This window comes from Cyclopterus lumpus, chromosome 18 (assembly GCF_009769545.1).
Source record: "Cyclopterus lumpus isolate fCycLum1 chromosome 18, fCycLum1.pri, whole genome shotgun sequence".
In the NCBI taxonomy this organism is placed as follows: domain Eukaryota; kingdom Metazoa; phylum Chordata; class Actinopteri; order Perciformes; family Cyclopteridae; genus Cyclopterus; species Cyclopterus lumpus.
Genome location: NC_046983.1, coordinates 3,431,570 through 3,451,569, shown reverse-complemented (window position 1 = coordinate 3,451,569; position 20,000 = coordinate 3,431,570). Strand labels below are relative to the sequence as shown.

At 41.7% G+C, this 20,000-nt stretch overlaps 1 protein-coding gene across 4 annotated transcripts in view; it reads left to right on the top strand.

The window, feature by feature from the left end:
- The first annotated feature begins 5,517 nt into the window (after nucleotides 1–5,517).
- si:dkey-172j4.3 (diacylglycerol kinase eta) overlaps nucleotides 5,518–20,000 on the top strand; it is a 53,839-nt gene continuing 39,356 nt past the window's right edge. For 3 of the 4 annotated variants that reach the window (XR_004611402.1, XR_004611401.1, XM_034556769.1), the window contains exons 1-3: nucleotides 5,518–5,952; nucleotides 6,953–7,139; nucleotides 7,776–7,880. Coding sequence is in view for 2 of the 4 variants with exons in the window: in XM_034556769.1 (XP_034412660.1) it covers nucleotides 7,047–7,139; nucleotides 7,776–7,880 (198 nt within the window). In the remaining 2 variants the exon portion in view is untranslated. The remainder of the gene's footprint in view (nucleotides 5,953–6,952; nucleotides 7,140–7,775; nucleotides 7,881–20,000) is intronic. The other variant, XM_034556770.1, reaches the window with a different exon arrangement.

The following is a 20,000-nucleotide window of genomic DNA, read 5'->3' as shown; positions in this document are numbered from 1 at the left end:
TTTTTATACATATGCAGGGCATATTACATTTAAGAATTTAATTAACAATAAAGGAAATGAAAATGTAAACAATAAAATAAAATGGATTGAAAGATAGCTAGCGCTCTAGCTAAACGTTTAAATGTTGCGCAATGATCTCAGAAAAAGGAAAAAGCCGTCAAACGTAGAGCACGTGTGAGGTGAAGTGGTGAAACCCGAGGCATTAATGAGCAGGCCTCAGTATTAGTAATATTAATGCCACTGACTGTGTCTAAAACCATTTATTGGATCCCTCGGTTCATTCTTTAGAAAATCACCGCAGCTCTTTGGTTAGTTAATAAGGTGCAATGGAGAGATGTAAATTCATCCATAAGGAGAGAGAGAAGAGGAGATAGGTGCTCAGTGTATCCTAAAACATCCCCCATCTTTACTTTTTAAGACTCTAGGAACCACTCCTTCTGTTCTCACTCCTTCTGTTCTCACTCCTGTCCCACAGCTCTCGTCATTGGTTCCCGGTGGAGTTTTCTTTGTAAAGAAATCAAAAACTCATCTCTAAAATATGTAAATCGACTCCGATGTTCAAGGTTTTAATAATTGTAGAATCTTGAGTTTAAATCATAATGTCCGACTTGCGATGGACGGTTTAAAAACAACATTCCCCACAATGCACCTGGACTGCCGTCACTGAGATTTGGTTTGATGCTGATTTGAACTGACGTGTTCATTTAAAGGGACAGTACTCGACGTAAAGAAAAAACGAAAGTTGTGGATTTATTCCTACAAATTCGTGATTTAAAAATATTTTTGGAAATTATTTTTCTCATAAATTTACATTTCTTTACCCTGAATATTACCACGGCTCAGTAATTATTTTAAACAAATGTTTTTTTACCCACAATGCCCCTGATATGCCATCATTTTATATATGGCTTTTTTAACCAAAATGTTTGCACTGATCAGGGGGTAAAAATATATAAATATATACATGAATAACGCTGCGCTCGCTTCCAGTACACATACAGTACAGTGTATATTTGACAGACATACTGTGTGTGTGTGTGTGTGTGTGTGTGTGTGTCTTTGTAAACAGCATGTGGCTGTTGCACCGCCTGCTAACAGGATGTGTTGCTGTGTCTCTTTGAGGTGACCACCTGTTCTCCTCACTTGGTCCTTGTGTTCTCATGGAAACCAATATGGTGAAGACCCGGGGCCAATCGAAACACTCTCTCTCACACACACACACACACACACACACACACACACACAATGGCCTCTTTGTCTCACGCCTGCTTCTGACCTCTCAATCCTTTAATATTCAGTCGTCGTTCGATGCCGTATACCGCTGCGGTACCCAACCTCAAATGTTTACGCCGACATTTATTTATAGCTTCAGTTCTTCGCGACGTCCTGTCACCTTGTCATAGAACATTTAAATAATTAACTATTGTACGTTTCTTTTTACCTGTTTTTATATGATATTTAAGAAAACAGAAATCCTCCCGGAGAGACAATTAAAGAATATTCTCCTCCTCTCATCTCTCACTCCCCCCCCCCCCCCCCCCCCCCCAGTCCCACGACTCATTAGCGTTCCCAGTGATTACCCGCTCCCCATTGATCAAAGGGGAAATCGCAGACTACACTTAATAATTGATGCTCTTAAAGCGGATTATGGTCTGCCTTCACCACCGGCTCGTCTTGCCTCCTATAACTTCCTCTCCAGGTTCATTTGGTACATAATCTTTTTTAATGGGCGAATAAATCACTAGGTGGCAGCATAGCAGCACACGGTGCATACGTTGACGAGCAGGACACTATATATATTATATAACATAATATATATAATATTATATATATACAATTATTATATATATATATATAATATTAAATTATTATATATACGTACATTATATATTCAATTATTATTATATATATTCAATTATTATACATACATTATATATATTCAATTATTATATATTCAATTATTATATATTCAATTATTATTATTTATTTATATATATATATTTATATATATATATATATATATATATATATATATATATATATATAGCTTGTTTCCAGATTAGTGGCTGTGTGGAATAACTGCACCATTCCTCTTTCCACTCATCTTCTCTAATTACCCGATCAATAAGCACCCCTCCCCCGGGGGTCAATTCCAGATCAACTGAAATAATGTTTCCCCGACCCATTAGTGACCTTTTTACGACCTTCTGAGAAGCTCATCGGCTCCCGTGTCTCTCGGTTACAAATATATTTAAATCTTATTAAAGCGTTTGCTTTAAAAATGTATTGTTGACAATGTTTCATGATCAGAAAGAAAAAAAGGTGTTTGGAGAAGAATTTCTCAAATAAAAGTCATTTTATTGAGTCTGTTACACGTCTCATTGTAAAAATCAATCAATCAATCGATCGATCAAGTTTTCCATATAAAGCCGCTTTTAAAACATATCGAAAGCTTTACAGGATGAGACACACCAAATAATAATAATACAATAAATAAATAAATAGAAATACACTGAAAAAATGTATCATGTTAAAATAATGCGGAAAACAAAATAAAAAATAATATAAATACTAAAACCATATGTGTACTAAAAGTCACAAATATATACTTATATTTTATTACTTGTGTCTTCCTGTGGCCTCAGTAGGTTTTAACACACACACACACACACACACACACACACACACACACACACACACACACACACACACACACACACACACACACACAGGCATCAAGAGTAAATAAGGATCACAGTGTAGAAAATCTAGTCTAAATGACAAAGTGTCGCATTTAAAGAACGACAAATGAATGTGTGATTTGTTTTCCCCATAAAGAAAAAGCAGCAGGAACATGAATATAAAACAATAATTAAAAGAAGCTATTTCTGCATTATTAAAGAGATAAACACGTTGATCTGTCCTCTCGGTCTGTCGCGCGACACCGAGCCGGTAATTATCTCTCTGATTGGGGCCGGAGGAGGAGGAGGAGGAGGAGGAGGAGGAGGAGGAACAGGAAGAGGAAGAGGAAGAAGAAGAAGAGGAAGAAGAAGAGGAGGAGAAAGAGGAAGAAGAAGAGGAAGAGGAAGAGGAAGAAGAAGAGGAGGAGGAGGAGGAGGAACAGGAAGAGGAAGAGGAAGAGGAAGAAGAAGAAGAAGAAGAGGAAGAGGAAGAAGAAGAAGAAGAAGAGGAAGAGGAAGAGGAGGAGAAAGAGGAAGAAGAAGAGGAGGAGGAGGAGAAAGAGGAGGAAGAAGAAGAGGAGGAGGAGGAGGAAGAGAAAGAGGAAGAAGAAGAGGAGGAGGAGGAAGAAGAAGAAGAAGAGGAGGAGGAAGAAGGAGGGAGAAGAAGAAGGAGGAAGAAGAAGAAGAGGGAAGAGGAGGAAGAAGAGGAGGAGGAAGAGGAAGAAGGAGGAAGAAGAGCAAGAAGAAGAAGAACACCTCTTCTTGTGAAAGAAAAGTTACTTAACGTGAGATTAATATGGACCATCACATCTTTTCTTCTTCTTTTTTTTGTCACCTTGTGCGCGTAAAAAGAATATATATATATATATATATATATATATATATATATATATATATATATGCATATATAAGAAAATCAGCAGATTAATAATAAAAATATATATTTTTTAATGATCTTAATTTGCAACGTGTGTAGTTTATTCTGCTCGAATGCGATTTTTCCCACTCGGTCATCTTCCTCTGTCCCTCTGCTCCATCCTTCGCACTGTTGTCAAGGGCAACCACGGGGGGGTGGGACGACGACGACACACAAATACAGTAACTATCACCTGATGCTTTGGCAATCCAGCAGGTGTGTGTGAGTGTGTGTGTGTGTGTGTACACGCCTGCTTCTGCTGCTCGACTTGTGCTGCCCCACCACCACCGCACGCACACACACACACACACACACACGCACACACACACAGGGTGTAGATGAAGTGTCTGCTGGCAGCCTGGCAGCTAATTCAGCATGAATATTTAATCAACTGTAAACAAATTACTATTGCACTGCGCGGTGCCGTGTGTGTGTGTGTGTGTGTGTGTGTGTGTGTGTGTGTGTGTGTGTGTGTGTGTGTGTGCGGCGTCTCTCTCTCTCTCTCTCTCTCCCTCTCTCTTATTAATGTGGATGTCTCTCTCCCTTTCTGTCTCTCTCTCTCTCTGGGGGCTGAGCTGAAATCGGAGCACAAATCAGGGTCTGCAGGTCAAGATTTAAGAGTTTAAGTGTCGGGATTAAACAATAAAATATTGAGGTACACCTTTTTATATATGTATTTACACAACGTGATTATCATATATGATAATCACGTTGTGTAAATAATCCAGCGCCTCTCCAAATCCTTTTGTTTGTCCAGTTTTGGTGACAGACTCTCTCTCAGACTCCCAATACGCTCGTATTTACAGTGACATTTGTTTACCAAGAAAATAGACAAGAAGCACAATAAACACACTTTTCTTTAGAGATGACTAATCAATATGTAAAAACTGAGTTTCCTCAAAAGGGATCACAAGCACCCGTTAACATCGTTGTGTGTTTCTAGGATGAAAGAAAGCGTTAAAACCGACTAAGAGACGACAGAAATCACCAAAAACGAGCGATTGACTAAACCAGAACATAATAATCTTGTGGTGTCGTGTCGGCAAACTGTAAAAAGCCACCAGATTTGAATGCAATGCACTGTCATTCGTTCCAACGAGTCTCGTGACCTCTGACCCCCCCCCCCCCCCCCCCGTCCAACAGGTCTCGTTTGTACGATTTTTGGACGAAAGGGCCCCGGATGTTTCTCAGGAAAAAGCCAAATTAGATTTATTTTAGCACCGATCAGGTTGAAGAAACCGCTGGATTTATTTCAGGCCAACGTAGAACCTGAAGTCCTAAAGAAAGAAAAGGGACATTTTATCATCTAGGGTTACCATGACAACACGGAACTAACTCTCAGCTCAACAAATGCAAAATATACATAACCTAAGAAAGAAAGAAACATGTACATATATATATAATATATATATAATACAAGTAATGTATTTAGATGCATCTATTTTAACATGCAATATTACATTTCAATTTCGTATTATTATACTTTGTGCATTATTTTCTACTATTTATTTACATTACTCTTATTGCTATTCTTACACATTCTATCTCTTGTTTCTTTTACACCGAATAACTGTTATTCTTTTGTTCATAAATGTTTATAATTGCATTCTCTTTCACAATCATTTCTTATTTCTTATAAAGAACGAGTGATTGCACGTGTTCACGGTCGCGTGCAGGTGTCACCCTCGCCGACAGGAGGTGGATGTACCCAAAGAAACGTCTTAATCACAACTTTTAATCAATATATTAATTTATATATCAATAATAACATATTAACAATGCAGTAATTCTGTGCTCACTTATTGTTAAATGCTCAGGCATTAATTGAATTGCCCCCCCTAAGTGTTGTTTGTATTTACATTAGAGCCGTGTGTTGTCTCCTGCGCGCGCATGCGTGCGTTCTATGCTCTCCGTTTAACCCTCGGAGCGGCGAGATCTGAGGCGACTCAACACGGCGTTCAAATCTCTCTCTCTCTCCTTCTCTCTCTCTCTCTCTCTCTCTCTCTCCTTCTCTCTCTCTCTCTCTCTCTCTCTCTCTCCTTCTCTCTCTCTCTCTCTCCTTCTCTCTCTCTCTCTCTCTCTCTCTCTCACTCCCCCCTCCTCCCCCCCTCCCTCGTCTTCCTACCTGATTCAGATCCGCTCCGACGCTATGCGTACCGAGCGCGTCTCTCTCTGCAAGGCGAGCACCACCGGAGAGAGAGAGAGAGAGACCCGCACGCTGCCGCCGCACGCCGCCGACCGTGAGCACCTAAACGCCGGCCGGACGAGCGACCCAGGCCGGGCAACAGGAGCGGGGAGACGCCGCCGCTGATTAACCTCCAGGTGGAGGACGGAGGACGGAATTAACGCGCCGAGGTAAATGACGACCACGCAATGTTTTAGTATGGACTCACGAGAGCACAGCGTGCGTGCGTGTGCGTGCGTGTGTGTGTGTGTGTGTGTGCGGTGGCCGTCCGGGTTATCGCGTTCGTGACAGCTGAGCCCGACCCCGGCTCCGTTTGACCAACGTGCACGAGCCGTGTTGAATATTGACGTTTATTTTCTCAGTAAGCGGCGACACGGACGGAATGGATGATGAAGAGCGGGGGGGCGCGCACGAGCACGAGCACGACAGCCTGTTGTGCATCCGTTTTTTTATTTTTTATTATTAAAACATTTTTTTTGTTAAGACACGAAAGCGCAAAAAAAATGTTGCATGCAGCGTTTTTGTTCCGGTCTGTTTTAAAAATATATATATATATATATATTTTTAATAATTATTAATTTTTTTTGAACATTTATGAGCTCAAGTTTGGTGTCAACGGGGGCGGCAGAGAAGTGAGCTGCGGACGGGCTTTAGAAATAACGTGTCCGCGCGCACACGTGCAGGCACGCGCGTAAACATTCACTCACTCACTTTGTCGCACGCTCGAATCAATATAAGACACTTAGCGGCGTGCGTGAGCGCGTGCGTTAAGCAGCGCGAGCTGGTCACATATAAAGGCAGGATGGTCTTCCTGTAATGAAGCCATATGACCACCAGCATCATGTTGCTCATTCATCATCTTCATCATCATCATCATCATCATCATCATGGTTTCATGTTTGTGTTTCAATCTGCATCACAACGTCTCCATTTAAAAACACTCTCAAGGAAGAAGTAAAAAGAGGAACCTGGACGCCTTCTCTTTCTCTCTTTCTCTCTTTCTCTCTTTCTCTCTCTGAGCCAGGAGAGGAAGAGGAGGAGGAGGAGGAAGAAGAGGAGAAATTAATGATAGTAGAAGAAGGGGGGAGCTGCCAATCCTCAAGAACTAAAAGAGAGTTGAAAAGCTTTTCTCTCCCGATCAATAATTAATTCCTCCATCTTTTTTCCCAGAGTTTTGGCGAGTGCGGCGTCCCGGAGCCCGCCGTCCCCTTCTTCTTCTTCCCCTTCTTCTTCTTCCCCTTCTTTTATTCCTCCTCCTCTCGCCATGGCCTCCAAGCTGAACCCCAACGTCCTGTACGTGGCGGAGCACGGCGACTCTCTGGGGTCGCCCCAAGCGGACTCGGAGAGGACTCACATCGTGAGTATAAAACATTTTTATTTATTGGTGCAAACAACCGGCAAAAAAAACTTTCATCTTCAGCTTGAGAATCGGAGACAAATCTAAAAAAATTGTGTTGCTTTTTCAAACTGTTTAACTTCTTAATTTGCAGCCTCAAATGATTTATTTTCCATGTTCCCGGTGAGATGCTTCGTCTCCTGCAGAGGAAACGACGTGAAGCTCTCGATGAACCATCTCTAGAAGATGTGGGAATACAGAAACACGAAGCTCCAGTTTTTATTATTTTAATTTTATAATTGTGACACTTAAGGCAGAAACCAATATGTTTTTAGACTTTTTTTAAAATTTTAATTTTTATGGAAAACAAAAAAAGGAAGAAATACACGAATTATTAGAAGAAATTGCCAAAATATAAAAATGTATTTAACTTTTTTTTTTTTTTTATGGTTGCCGTTTGAGCTTTGACCCCATTTATTAATAATTTAGTAGCTTGTATATTTTTTTCTCTCAGTTTTGTATTAATTAAAAGCAGTAAACTTGGTCGCTGAACAGCATCACATGGAAAGTATGCAACAAAAAAAAAGGTCTCCAGGTATTGTTAATTATTAGTAATATCTGACAATTATCTTCTTCCTCCTCCTCTTCCTCTTCCAGGCCGGAGAAGCTGGAGACGAGTCATCGGACAGCGACGGGGAACAAGAGGAGACATCGCACAAGTTGATCCGCAAGGTGTCGACTTCGGGACAGATACGGGCCAAGGTAGGAGAAGTGTGTGTGTGTGTGTGTGTGTGTGTGTGTGTGTGTGTGTGTGTGTGTGTGTGTGTGTGGCGTTAAAGCCTCGGCGCTGTGTTTTTAAACAGGGTTTCCCCAGAAGAGTCCGGTAACATCAGGGAACCTTCTGCAACTCGTTCCTTTGTGTTTTTATTTGTGTGTGTGTTCGCACTAGAAGCCCCTTTTTGAAGGACTTTGGCTTCATGCACCTTGTTCGTCCGTTCGATTCCCTCCTTTCTTCGCGTCGCTCCATCCACTCAATTGGACTTTTCGTCTTCCTCCGAATTGTCCGGCGTTTGCGTCGGTCAGATGGCTTCCTGCCCAGGCCCCGCCCACTTCCTGTCTGCGGTGCTTCTCATCTCTGACGGGTTGCGTTTCAACTCTCTGATAGCCGGTCTGAGATAATGGCACAGTAACGTCTCTCTTCTTCTTCTTACTGGGCTCCTGGACGGTGTGATACTGGGAGATATTGATGGTCTGCCTCTTACTGACACACACACACACACACACACACACACACACACACACACACACACACACACACACACACACACATGTGTCTGCCTCAGTAATTATTGATGAGCTAATATCTGCAATGAGAGAAGCGTAATTTTCAATGCAAACACACGGAAGAACTGTCCAAATTATTATCATACACGTGTGTGTGTGTGTGTGTGTGTGTGTGTGTGTGTGTGTGTGTGTTGAAATCGTTATCCATTACCCGCGTTGGACTGTAAATCCTGTGCTGATCAATAGGAATCATAATGCCACGCTTGTTTTCCGGCAGCAGACATTGGATATCAGTCTGGTATTGATTGGGTAATATCATCGGACGCCGCTGTAATGCGGCGTTGGGATTGGCGCGCACGCCCATATAAGGGCGTGATTGTCAGGGTCTCGGGGGCAGGAAGTAGGGGAAGACATTTTGTATTCATTAAAAAAAAGTTATTAAGTTATTTAAGCGGTGTAAAGGTAAGGTACAATAATATACATGCATAAACCATAATACATAAAATATTAAGACATTAAAAAAAATGTAAATGTAAAATCAGACCAAAGCAAATCATCAAAACTAAATATGTTTATGTATTTTATTTTTTAAGTAAAAATAGTTTCTCTATTAGTGACGGTCAGTTTCAGGACGATGACATCATCCGAAATAGGCTGCCGAAACATGACTCGGCACCTGTCAGTCAAACTTGACATGCTGTTCTTCGTGTGTGTGTGTGTGTGTGTGTGTTGACTGGATTGTGTGCACCTGTAGTCATGTGAATTAGATTAAGCTATCGACTCCAGGATTACGCTGTAGTGACAACAATGTCCTGAGTGGATTAGTGTGTTTGTGTATCCCTTTTGTTTGTTTGGGTACACGGGGGAGGGGGGGTGGGGGCAATCTGTGTGTGTGTGTGTGTGTGTTTTGCCCCTCACTCCCCCCTTGTCATGTGTTGCCTCCCTCATTACTCTCGATACACAAAGAGGATGGCTAATTCTCATCCAGCGTGACATGCCATCATTAGATTATCTCCCCTCCCCCGCCCCGTAAACCCCCTAAATAATTACCCGGCATGCGGCGACGGCCGGCGGAAGACGGAGGCGTGTCATTTCCATGACGTCGTAATTGAATATCTCCGGGTGCGCGGCCTGTAAACTTCAGCGTGCGCCGCCTGGGTAATATGACGCTTATTGAAGCCCTTAAGTTTCATTTTCTTGTTGTTTTTTGCTTTTAGGGCGTCAACCGGGGTGTCGATGCCCAGGCGTGTGCCTCGTAAACCACAACGTCTCCCCCCCGTTCGAGTCTTTGTCGTCGCGTCCTTTCTCTCCCCAAACTTCCTGTTCGCCTCTCAACTATATTCAGTTATAAAAATGCAAAATGCACCACGACGTGTAAAGAAATGCTCGTATGAAAACATTTAAAATGCCTTTTTTCCCGAGAAATCCGAGGTCAGAGCAACACTGATAGTTTCATTTTTCATAGAACGAGGAAGTCTGTTTCTAATTCTAGAATAATCTGAGAAGTGAAATCTTATTTCGTACCATATGTGCTCTCATTAACCTTTCTGGCTGCTCTCTTTATTTACTGTAACAGTTTCGGGTCTAAATTTAGTAAACGCAAAGTCCTCATAAGGTTAGAAGTACAAGCGTGTGTGTTTTTTGTACCAACAAGTGCCCATCGCCATAAATAAAAATATTTAAAAAACATGTAGCTCTACAGCACATATAAAAGCCAATCAATAAAATGCATTACATCCGAATATATGAGGCTTTATAGTCTTATAGAACAAGATTCACAGTCGAGTGAAGCTAATCAATACGGTGACGCATCAGATATTGAATAATCAGACTTGTTTTGATTCGTTTACTTAAGCTATTCTAGGACAAATACTTACCATCAATTAACATCCCGCACGTTAACCCGATGACATTTAGAGGCGTGGAGTTGGAAAGCCACCCAGCAGAGAAGGAACTAGTCCGTACACGCCATGCTACGTCCCGTTAGCTCATCTGAGTTACTGTGCAACGTTGGTTGTATTGTGACTTAAAATGCATATCTTTCAATATGTAATCAAATGTTTTAATTTCTCGATCTTCAACTGACTGATTAAGAAAGAAGAAAGGGCTTGACGCACACTAAAAACGTTGGATTTGGACCAGTTTAAACCTTTACAAAAGATTACGTAGCTTACTCGCTAACACGCTAGCCAGGGGAAACGCGGCTGCGCTAGTTGGTCTCAAAACCTGTCTGAGCTTCTTTCTATTCTCTCTCTCTACTGCGAAGTTACTCCCATGTACGTCATTTAATTCAATATGGAAAGTTCCTGAAGAGGAGGGCGGGGGGGGAAACATTTAGCATTTAGCATGCAAAATGCCCGTGGCTAGCTGAAAACGCTATATTTCAGCTAGTCAAAGGATCATCTGAAGACCCTGCGACCCAAACTTGGCTCTGTCTCTTTAAAACGTTCAAAAGTAACTCCCATTTGTTGAGCAGTTTATAGCTTGACAGAAGAGGTTTGGACCGTTAAAAAGAGATATATATATATATATATATATATATATATATATATATATATATATATATATATATATATATATATGAATGCCCTCTGACCTCCTGCCTTACTTCCTTTTTGTCTTTCTCTCTCTTTGTCTCTCCACCTCCGGGCTCGGTTACATAAGCTTTCAACGCTCACTCACCATCACACACACACCTCCTCTTATTCTATTAACTTCAAACACTTTCTTAATATTGTATTTACTCCACTCAAAACTATGGCGAGCAAAAAATAAACACCGGCAAACCATTGTTTTTACACTATTGATCGTCATTTTTGTTTTTTCTCTGCTCCCCAAACAAACCTTCTAAAATAGCAGCACTGCCTCAGCTTATGTAACTTATACATGTCGTTTTGAGTGGTGACCAACAGGTATCTGCCCGCCCCCCCCCCCCCCCCCCCCCCCTTCTCTATTACTGTGAATCTCCTGCACGATGCACTGGAATCAAACCCCCGCTATATTTGTTCTTTTTTATCTGCAACTCGCTCCCAGTGCAGAAATCTGTGTGGGTGTTCACCGCAATGGAGATGAGGAGTTAGTGTGTGTGTGTGTGTGTGTGTGTGTGTGTGTGTGTGTGTGTGTGTGTGTGTGTGTGTGTGTGTGTGTGTGTGTGTGTGTGTGTGTGTGTGTGTGTGTGTGTGTGTGTGTGTGTGTGTGTGTGTGTGTGTGTGTGTGTGTGTGTGTGTGTGTGTGTGTGTGTGTGTGTGTGTGTGTGTGTGTGTGTGTGTGTGTGTGTGTGTGTGTGTGTGGGACGGTTAACTGAAATGGCTTGAGGAGAGTGCTGGAGTGTGTGGGATGCCCAGTGTTACGTGTGTGTGTGTGTGTGTGTGCGCGCGCTTTGATTTATGCCCTTGGCTTGATGTGATACAGCTGCTATAGTGTGTGTGTGTGTGTGTGTGTGTGTGGGTCAATACTGAGAGATGGAGGTGGACAAAAGGGAGAAAATTAGTAAGTGGCGGAGCGAGAGAGAGATGGAGGCAGAGTGGAAAGTAGCAGAGAGAGACAGATCCAGAGTCAGTTATATAAGAAGTGCCCACAGCGAGCAGCAGGCTCTAATACCCACGTTTACAACAGGTCGGCTGTAGAGGAGGCGGCCCGACTATTTAAGACGTGTTGTTTCAGTCGTTTGTTTCCTTCAGGCTGAACACCAGAACACAGTGGAGGAGACGTTTAGTATTGTTTAATTTCATAAATGCTCCACGTTGTTGTTTTTTAAAAAAAACAAAAAAAACAATTTGGATGGAAACCCCCCCTCCCACACACACACACACACACACACACGTCTCAATCAATCAATCAATCAATCAATCAATTAATCAACTAATCGTTCCATATAAATCCGCTTTTACAACGAATCGAAGCTAAATAAAGGAAAAATAAATAAATAAATATAAATACACTGAATAAATGTATCATGTTAAAAACAATGCGGAAAATATAATATAAATACTAAAACCATATGTGTGCTAATAACAAGCAAAAAAATTATCACAAATAATATATATATATATACTTATATTTTATTACTTGTGTCTTCCTGTTGCTTCAGTAGGTTTTAAACACACACACACACACACACACACACACGCACACACACACAGTCTAAATGCTGAGTCGGTCCGACTGCTGTTTAACTGTCCCACTCACTTTCTATTGATTTGACCTCTTGACCCCTGAGACGTCCGGCGAGGAGGAACGGGAACGCCACTTTTCATTCAAGGAAACTAGTGCTTAGTGCTTAAAAAGATCTGAAGGAAGGAAGGAAGGAAACAGGGGAGAAGAGAAGAAAAACACTCATTCATTTAAATCATCAGGTTGTTCTTTCAAAAAGTTAGATAGTACTTTTTAAAGTTAATTAAATGCTTTGAGTCCTTCTCTTAGCTTCATCCAGTGAATTAAGACTTTTAAATTACATTTTGACCACAAAAAGGAGCCTCTCCTTCTTCCTTCTCTCCTTCTTCTTCCTCCTTTCCTTTCCTTCTTCGATCTCGCCCCGTCATCCCTCCCTCCCTCGTGTGTGTGTGTGTGTGTGTGTTTCAGTGTGAGACAAAGTTGATGACAGCTGCTGTGTCTAACATAGTAACACTCAAATGTGCTCAAGATGAGGAGACAACAATATCTCGTGTGTGTGTGTGTGTGTGTGTGTGTGTGTGTGTGTGTGTGTGTGTGTGTGTGTGTGTTTTCCCTAATTAACTAACGTGTGCCTTCAATCAGGAACAGCTGTGTGTGTGTGTTTGTGTCTTCACTAATGAGCGAACACATCTCAGTCTTGACGAGTGTGTTTCTGTCTACGTGTGTGTGTGTGTAGAGCTGCTAATGTGTGTTATCAACCAGTGGTGTGTGTGTGTGTGTGTGTGTGTGTCCATAAGCATGTATTGTTCATTGCTTCCTCCCTCTCTCTCTCTCTCTCTCTCTCAATTTTTCAATTCAATAGGCTTTATTGGCATGAATGTTGCAACAATAATATTGCCAAAGCACGAGACATAGTAACACAAAAAATATACAATTCATACGGATAATAATAATATGACAGAAATAATTACATTGAAAGAAAATACAGTGTTTCTTGGGACACAATAAAAGGTGTGTGTGTGTGTGTGTGTGTGTGTGTGTGTGTGTGTGTGGCTCACTCACTGTCCCTCAGGTGGTATCATGACAGGACATGAGGTGCAACAAGGTGGGCTGTGTTTCCTTCTCCTAGGAGGATTCTCCCAGTTCTCTAAACCTTTGATCTGTGAGTCAGAAGGTCAGGTCTCAACCTCACCTGTTGAACACTGACCACAGATTCTGTTTGCTTTTGGTTGCCAAGATTTCTTCTGTCGGCCTTTTTCGATTGCCAATTGGTCACTGAGCCTGTACCTGTCTGTCTGTCTGTCTGTCTGTCTGTCTGTCTGTCTGTGGTGGTCACTGAGCCTGTACCTGTCTGTCTGTGGTGGTCACTGAGCCTGTACCTGTCTGTCTGTCTGTCTGTCTGTCTGTGGTGGTCACTGAGCCTGTACCTGTCTGTCTGTGGTGGTCACTGAGCCTGTACCTGTCTGTCCTTCTGTCTGTCTGTCTGTGGTGGTCACTGAGCCTGTACCTGTCTTTCTGTGGTGGTCACTGAGCCTGTACCTGTCTGTCCTTCTGTCTGTCTGTCTGTGGTGGTCACTGAGCCTGTACCTGTACCTGTCTGTCTGTCTGTCTGTGGTGGTCACTGAGCCTGTACCTGTCTGTCTGTGGTGGTCACTGAGCCTGTACCTGTCTGTCCTTCTGTCTGTCTGTCTGTGGTGGTCACTGAGCCTGTACCTGTCTGTCTGTCTGTCTGTCTGTCTGTCTGTGGTGGTCACTGAGCCTGTACCTGTCTGTCTGTGGTGGTCACTGAGCCTGTACCTGTCTGTCCTTCTGTCTGTCTGTCTGTCTGTGGTGGTCACTGAGCCTGTACCTGTCTTTCTGTGGTGGTCACTGAGCCTGTACCTGTCTGTCCTTCTGTCTGTCTGTCTGTGGTGGTCACTGAGCCTGTACCTGTCTGTCCTTCTGTCTGTCTGTCTGTGGTGGTCACTGAGCCTGTACCTGTACCTGTCTGTCTGTCTGTCTGTGGTGGTCACTGAGCCTGTACCTGTCTGTCTGTGGTGGTCACTGAGCCTGTACCTGTCTGTCCTTCTGTCTGTCTGTCTGTGGTGGTCACTGAGCCTGTACCTGTCTGTCTGTCTGTCTGTCTGTCTGTGGTGGTCACTGAGCCTGTACCTGTCTGTCTGTGGTGGTCACTGAGCCTGTACCTGTCTGTCCTTCTGTCTGTCTGTCTGTGGTGGTCACTGAGCCTGTACCTGTCTGTCCTTCTGTCTGTCTGTCTGTGGTGGTCACTGAGCCTGTACCTGTACCTGTCTGTCTGTCTGTCTGTGGTGGTCACTGAGCCTGTACCTGTCTGTCTGTCTGTCTGTCTGTGGTGGTCACTGAGCCTGTACCTGTCTGTCTGTGGTGGTCACTGAGCCTGTACCTGTCTGTCCTTCTGTCTGTCTGTCTGTGGTGGTCACTGAGCCTGTACCTGTACCTGTCTGTCTGTCTGTCTGTCTGTGGTGGTCACTGAGCCTGTACCTGTCTGTCTGTCTGTCTGTGGTGGTCCCTCATCCTGTACCCGTCTGTCTGTCTCTGCTTCTGACCTCTGACAGAAAAGAGATATTCTGCCAGTTCATAATCTCTTTTTATGTCCAGATAACATTCTAATCTACTTTGACTTTCAGTTTCTTCTTTTCCAATCTTCCAAATATGTTTCTTTGCTTTTCTTTATAATGGTGTTTACTGGTATTTGTAATTTGGTATTCTCTCTCTCTCTCTCTCTCTCTCTCTCTCTCTCTCTCTCTCTCTGCCGGCTAGTGGAGGCTGACAACAGGAAGCCTGAGTTCTTCTGAACTGAAATCTTTTCAGAGAGACGAACGTTCATGTTTTTGTAGTTTTAGTTCCCGGAGAGACGTTCAGTAAATCCTCTCAGTCCACAAACGTTTGAAACATTTGGGCCTCTTTACAAAGATCACCGAAAATACGCCAGAATCTGATTTTTTCAAATGGCAAACGGCCTTCACTTAATCGTGTGTGTGTGTGTGTGTGTGTGTGTGTGTGTGTGTGTGTGGAGAACACAAAAGAAATCTTATCGTAAGCTTCAAATGTGGATATTTTTCACATGGTTCTAGTAAGAAAAATGTCTCCCAAAAAAATTAAAACATAAAACTCTGCCACGTGACGACAATTAGTTGAAACCTGGACTGAGCACAGAGCAGGTTGTAAAACAAATTTAAATGGATTATTATTATCAACACTTTAATTCACCAGAACGGAGAAATAATTCCAGACGTGACGACTTTATTATTACTTTATTATTGCAGATAAAGGACCACTTAACACAGCGTCGCCTTAATGAGACGAGAGGCCACGACGTTTCCTCTGATGCTTCTACTTTCCCCTTTTTTATTTGTCTTGTTTTAAAAAAAAATATATATATATATATATATATATATATATATATATATATATATATACTTCTCTTTTCCTTTGCTTTTATTTTGCTTCTTTACACCTTCTTCTTGTTTTTTTAACCGTGCTATCTTCTTCATCTTTCTTTCTCTCTCGGGGGACACAAATAGACTCTCACTCTTTTGTTTTTGGCAGCCTCTCTTACTTAAAACCTCTTCAACAGGAAACTAGAGACGGTCACCACAACACACACACACACACACACACACACACACACACACACACAATATACACACTCACAATCGCGCTGCTTTTGCAATACTGATGTCCTGAGAAAAACAGATCGTCTTTATGGTTTGAGTTTGTTCTATTTTGAATGCAGGTGTGTGTGCGCGTGTGTGTGTGTGTGTGTGAGTGAGATAATGGGCTGTCACTTCCCCGACTTAAAGTACCGCATGAAGAGTAACAGTCTGAGTCAGCAGCATGAAAAAACCCATCTGTTAATGACAGTGGTAAGGACTCCGACAAAGAGAGAAGGAGGTTGTGTGTTCGTTGTTTTTTTTCTTCACACCCGCTCTCCTCGATACACGAGTACGTTTCCTGCTGTTACGCTAATTAGCATCCCTGTGACTGTTGCTGCTACCTGCTGTGTGGACGGTCAGGTGTTGCAGGCGTCGACGCTCCTCTGGCTCGATCGCGTTGAGAAACCCGTGAAGTGTCTCAGCCAGCAGAGTTGTAGCAGTGCTCTGAAAAATACTGCTACCCGAGTAGTCAAGGACCAGGATGAATAAAGACCACGAACACAGATGCAATAGAGAGGGGATATGTCAGATGTTTCACCAGTAGTTTTGTGGCCTAAAGCTAACTAAGTATGTCACGATCTTTTCCTAAAGCTAACTAAGTATGTCACGATCTTTTCCTAAAGCTAACTAAAGTTACAATCTTTTAATGAAGCTAACTAACTATGTCACGATCTTTTAACGAAGCTAACTAACTATGTCACAATCTTTTAACGAAGCTAACTAACTATGTCACGATCTTTTCCTGAACCTAACTTAGTATGTCACAATCTTTCCTAAAGCTAACTAAGTATGTCACGATCTTTTAACGAAGCTAACTAACTATGTCACGATCTTTTCCTAAACCTAACTTAGTATGTCACGATCTTTCCTAAAGCTAACTTAGTATGTCACGATCTTTTCCTGAACCTAACTTAGTATGTCACGATCTTTTCCTGAACCTAACTTAGTATGTCACGATCTTTCCTAAAGCTAACTAAGTATGTTACGATCTTTTAATGAAGCTAACTAACTATGTCACGATCTTTTCCTGAACCTAACTTAGTATGTCACGATCTTTCCTAAAGCTAACTAACTATGTCACGATCTTTTCCTGAACCTAACTTAGTATGTCACGATCTTTCCTAAAGCTAACTTAGTATGTCACGATCTTTCCTAAAGCTAACTAAGTATGTCACGATCTTTTCCTGAACCTAACTTAGTATGTCACGATCTTTCCTGAACCTAACTTAGTATGTCACGATCTTTCCTAAAGCTAACTAAGTATGTCACGATCTTTCCTAAAGCTAACTAACTATGTCACGATCTTTTCCTGAACCTAACTTAGAATGTCACGATCTTTCCTAAAGCTAACTAAGTATGTCACGATCTTTTAATGAAGCTAACTAACTATGTCACGATCTTTTAATGAAGCTAACTAAGTATGTCACGATCTTTTAATGAAGCTAACTTAGTATGTCACGATCTTTCCTAAAGCTAACTAACTATGTCACGATCTTTTCCTGAACCTAACTTAGTATGTCACGATCTTTCCTAAAGCTAACTAAGTATGTCACGATCTTTTAATGAAGCTAACTAACTATGTCACGATCTTTCCTAAAGCTAACTAAGTATGTCACGATCTTTTAATGAAGCTAACTTAGTATGTCACGATCTTTCCTAAAGCTAACTAACTATGTCACGATCTTTTCCTGAACCTAACTTAGTATGTCACGATCTTTCCTAAAGCTAACTAAGTATGTCACGATCTTTTAATGAAGCTAACTAAGTATGTCACGATCTTTTAATGAAGCTAACTAAGTATGTCACGATCTTTTAATGAAGCTAACTTAGTATGTCACGATCTTTCCTAAAGCTAACTAACTATGTCACGATCTTTTCCTGAACCTAACTTAGTATGTCACGATCTTTCCTAAAGCTAACTAAGTATGTCACGATCTTTTAATGAAGCTAACTAAGTATGTCACGATCTTTTCCTGAACCTAACTTAGTATGTCACGATCTTTCCTAAAGCTAACTAAGTATGTCACGATCTTTTCCTGAACCTAACTTAGTATGTCACGATCTTTTAATGAAGCTAACTAAGTATGTCACGATCTTTTAATGAAGCTAACTTAGTATGTCACGATCTTTCCTAAAGCTAACTAACTATGTCACGATCTTTTCCTGAACCTAACTTAGTATGTCACGATCTTTCCTAAAGCTAACTAAGTATGTCACGATCTTTTAATGAAGCTAACTAAGTATGTCACGATCTTTTCCTGAACCTAACTTAGTATGTCACGATCTTTCCTAAAGCTAACTAAGTATGTCACGATCTTTTCCTGAACCTAACTAAGTATGTCACAATCTTTTAATGAAGCTAACTAAAGTCACAATCTTTTAATGAAGCTAACTAAAGTCACAATCTTTTCCTGAAATCTTTCAAATGTGATTTTTACATGAAAACAACATGTAAGGTCGATTTTAAGGTCATGGATGTTCCATTTCTTTCTTTCTCTCTTTCTCCACCTCATGTCACGGTAGCGTCGTCGTGTTTCTCTGAACTTTGCCGTTACCACTCGGTGATTCCCTCTTAATATAATGTGTGTATTGTCCCCTCCAAAATATAATGTGTTTATTGTTGTTTTGTGTTCATGCTGGTGCACGAGTGGCATTAGACTTTACTAAGGTCTCGATTCACGGTTTTAAAATTGTGGTTCTCAGCTATGATTCCAAATGAGGCCGTTTTTTTTGTTGTTTTTTTTTAACCGCTGCGTGTGCCGTCATGCAAATTACTCTTCGACTGCCTCACCTGCACCGCGAGCTCGAACACGCGATCTAAAACGGGAACTTTGTTGCTCTCCCCCGGACCTGATAATTACCACCAGAGTTCACGTCGCGTTTTATATATATAACGCAGAAGAAAACGATGGTCGGACGGGGGTCAAAGGTTACCGTAAACGTTGCCAAGTGAGAGGCTGGCACCGATTTTTAAAGAACCCGTTATGAGCAACGAGGGATTCTGACTGAAACCGGAGTCTCTCTCGCTCTCTTGATTTTACTCTCAGTGCTCTGGCAGCGGGGGTGACTGTACTGGAAGGATGTGGCTTCCCTTCTAAAAACAACACATCTTATTTTTACACAGCCGTGTGTGTGTGTGTGTGTGTGTGAGGTTTTTAACAGAGGAAACTTGTTTCATAATGAAAGCTAGAGATGGACTGATGCTAACTGTGAACAGACGGCGTTGGCCGGATGGATTGATCTCGTCTCTCTCTTATCTTTCTCTTCCTCCGTCTCTGTCCTCTCTCTGTGTTTTTCTGACTCGGCAGCTCCGTTAGTTTTTCTTTTTTCTTTCTTTTTTTTTTATTGCGACCTTGAAGATGCACCGTGCATAAAATAAAACAATTAAAAGGTAAAATGGTCGTTTAAAAAAAAAGAAACGTGGATCTGTGACATGGAGCTTGTCAAAAGATTATCTTAACTCGAGGTCCACTTACTAACTGCATCGTCTTAATTAGCAGATGGAGATTTTATTTAGGAATTCATAGCAGAAAATTGCAATTTGCAAAAAAAACAAAAAACAATTTACGGTCTTCTTTCTAGCTTTCAACAAAACTTTTATTTCCAAAGTTACTAAATGACCTTTTTTACGCCTAATTCTTGAATCCGACACGGACGATTAGCCTTAAAACTCACAGGTCAACAGACACATCTCCATGACAACCGAGCAGAAAGCCAGTAAGAGGACCTTGAGTTGGGTTGAGAAAGAAGCTTAAAAGTCAGCGTTCCTTTCGGTCTCTTGGAAGGCGACAACGAGTCTCCGCACGCAGAA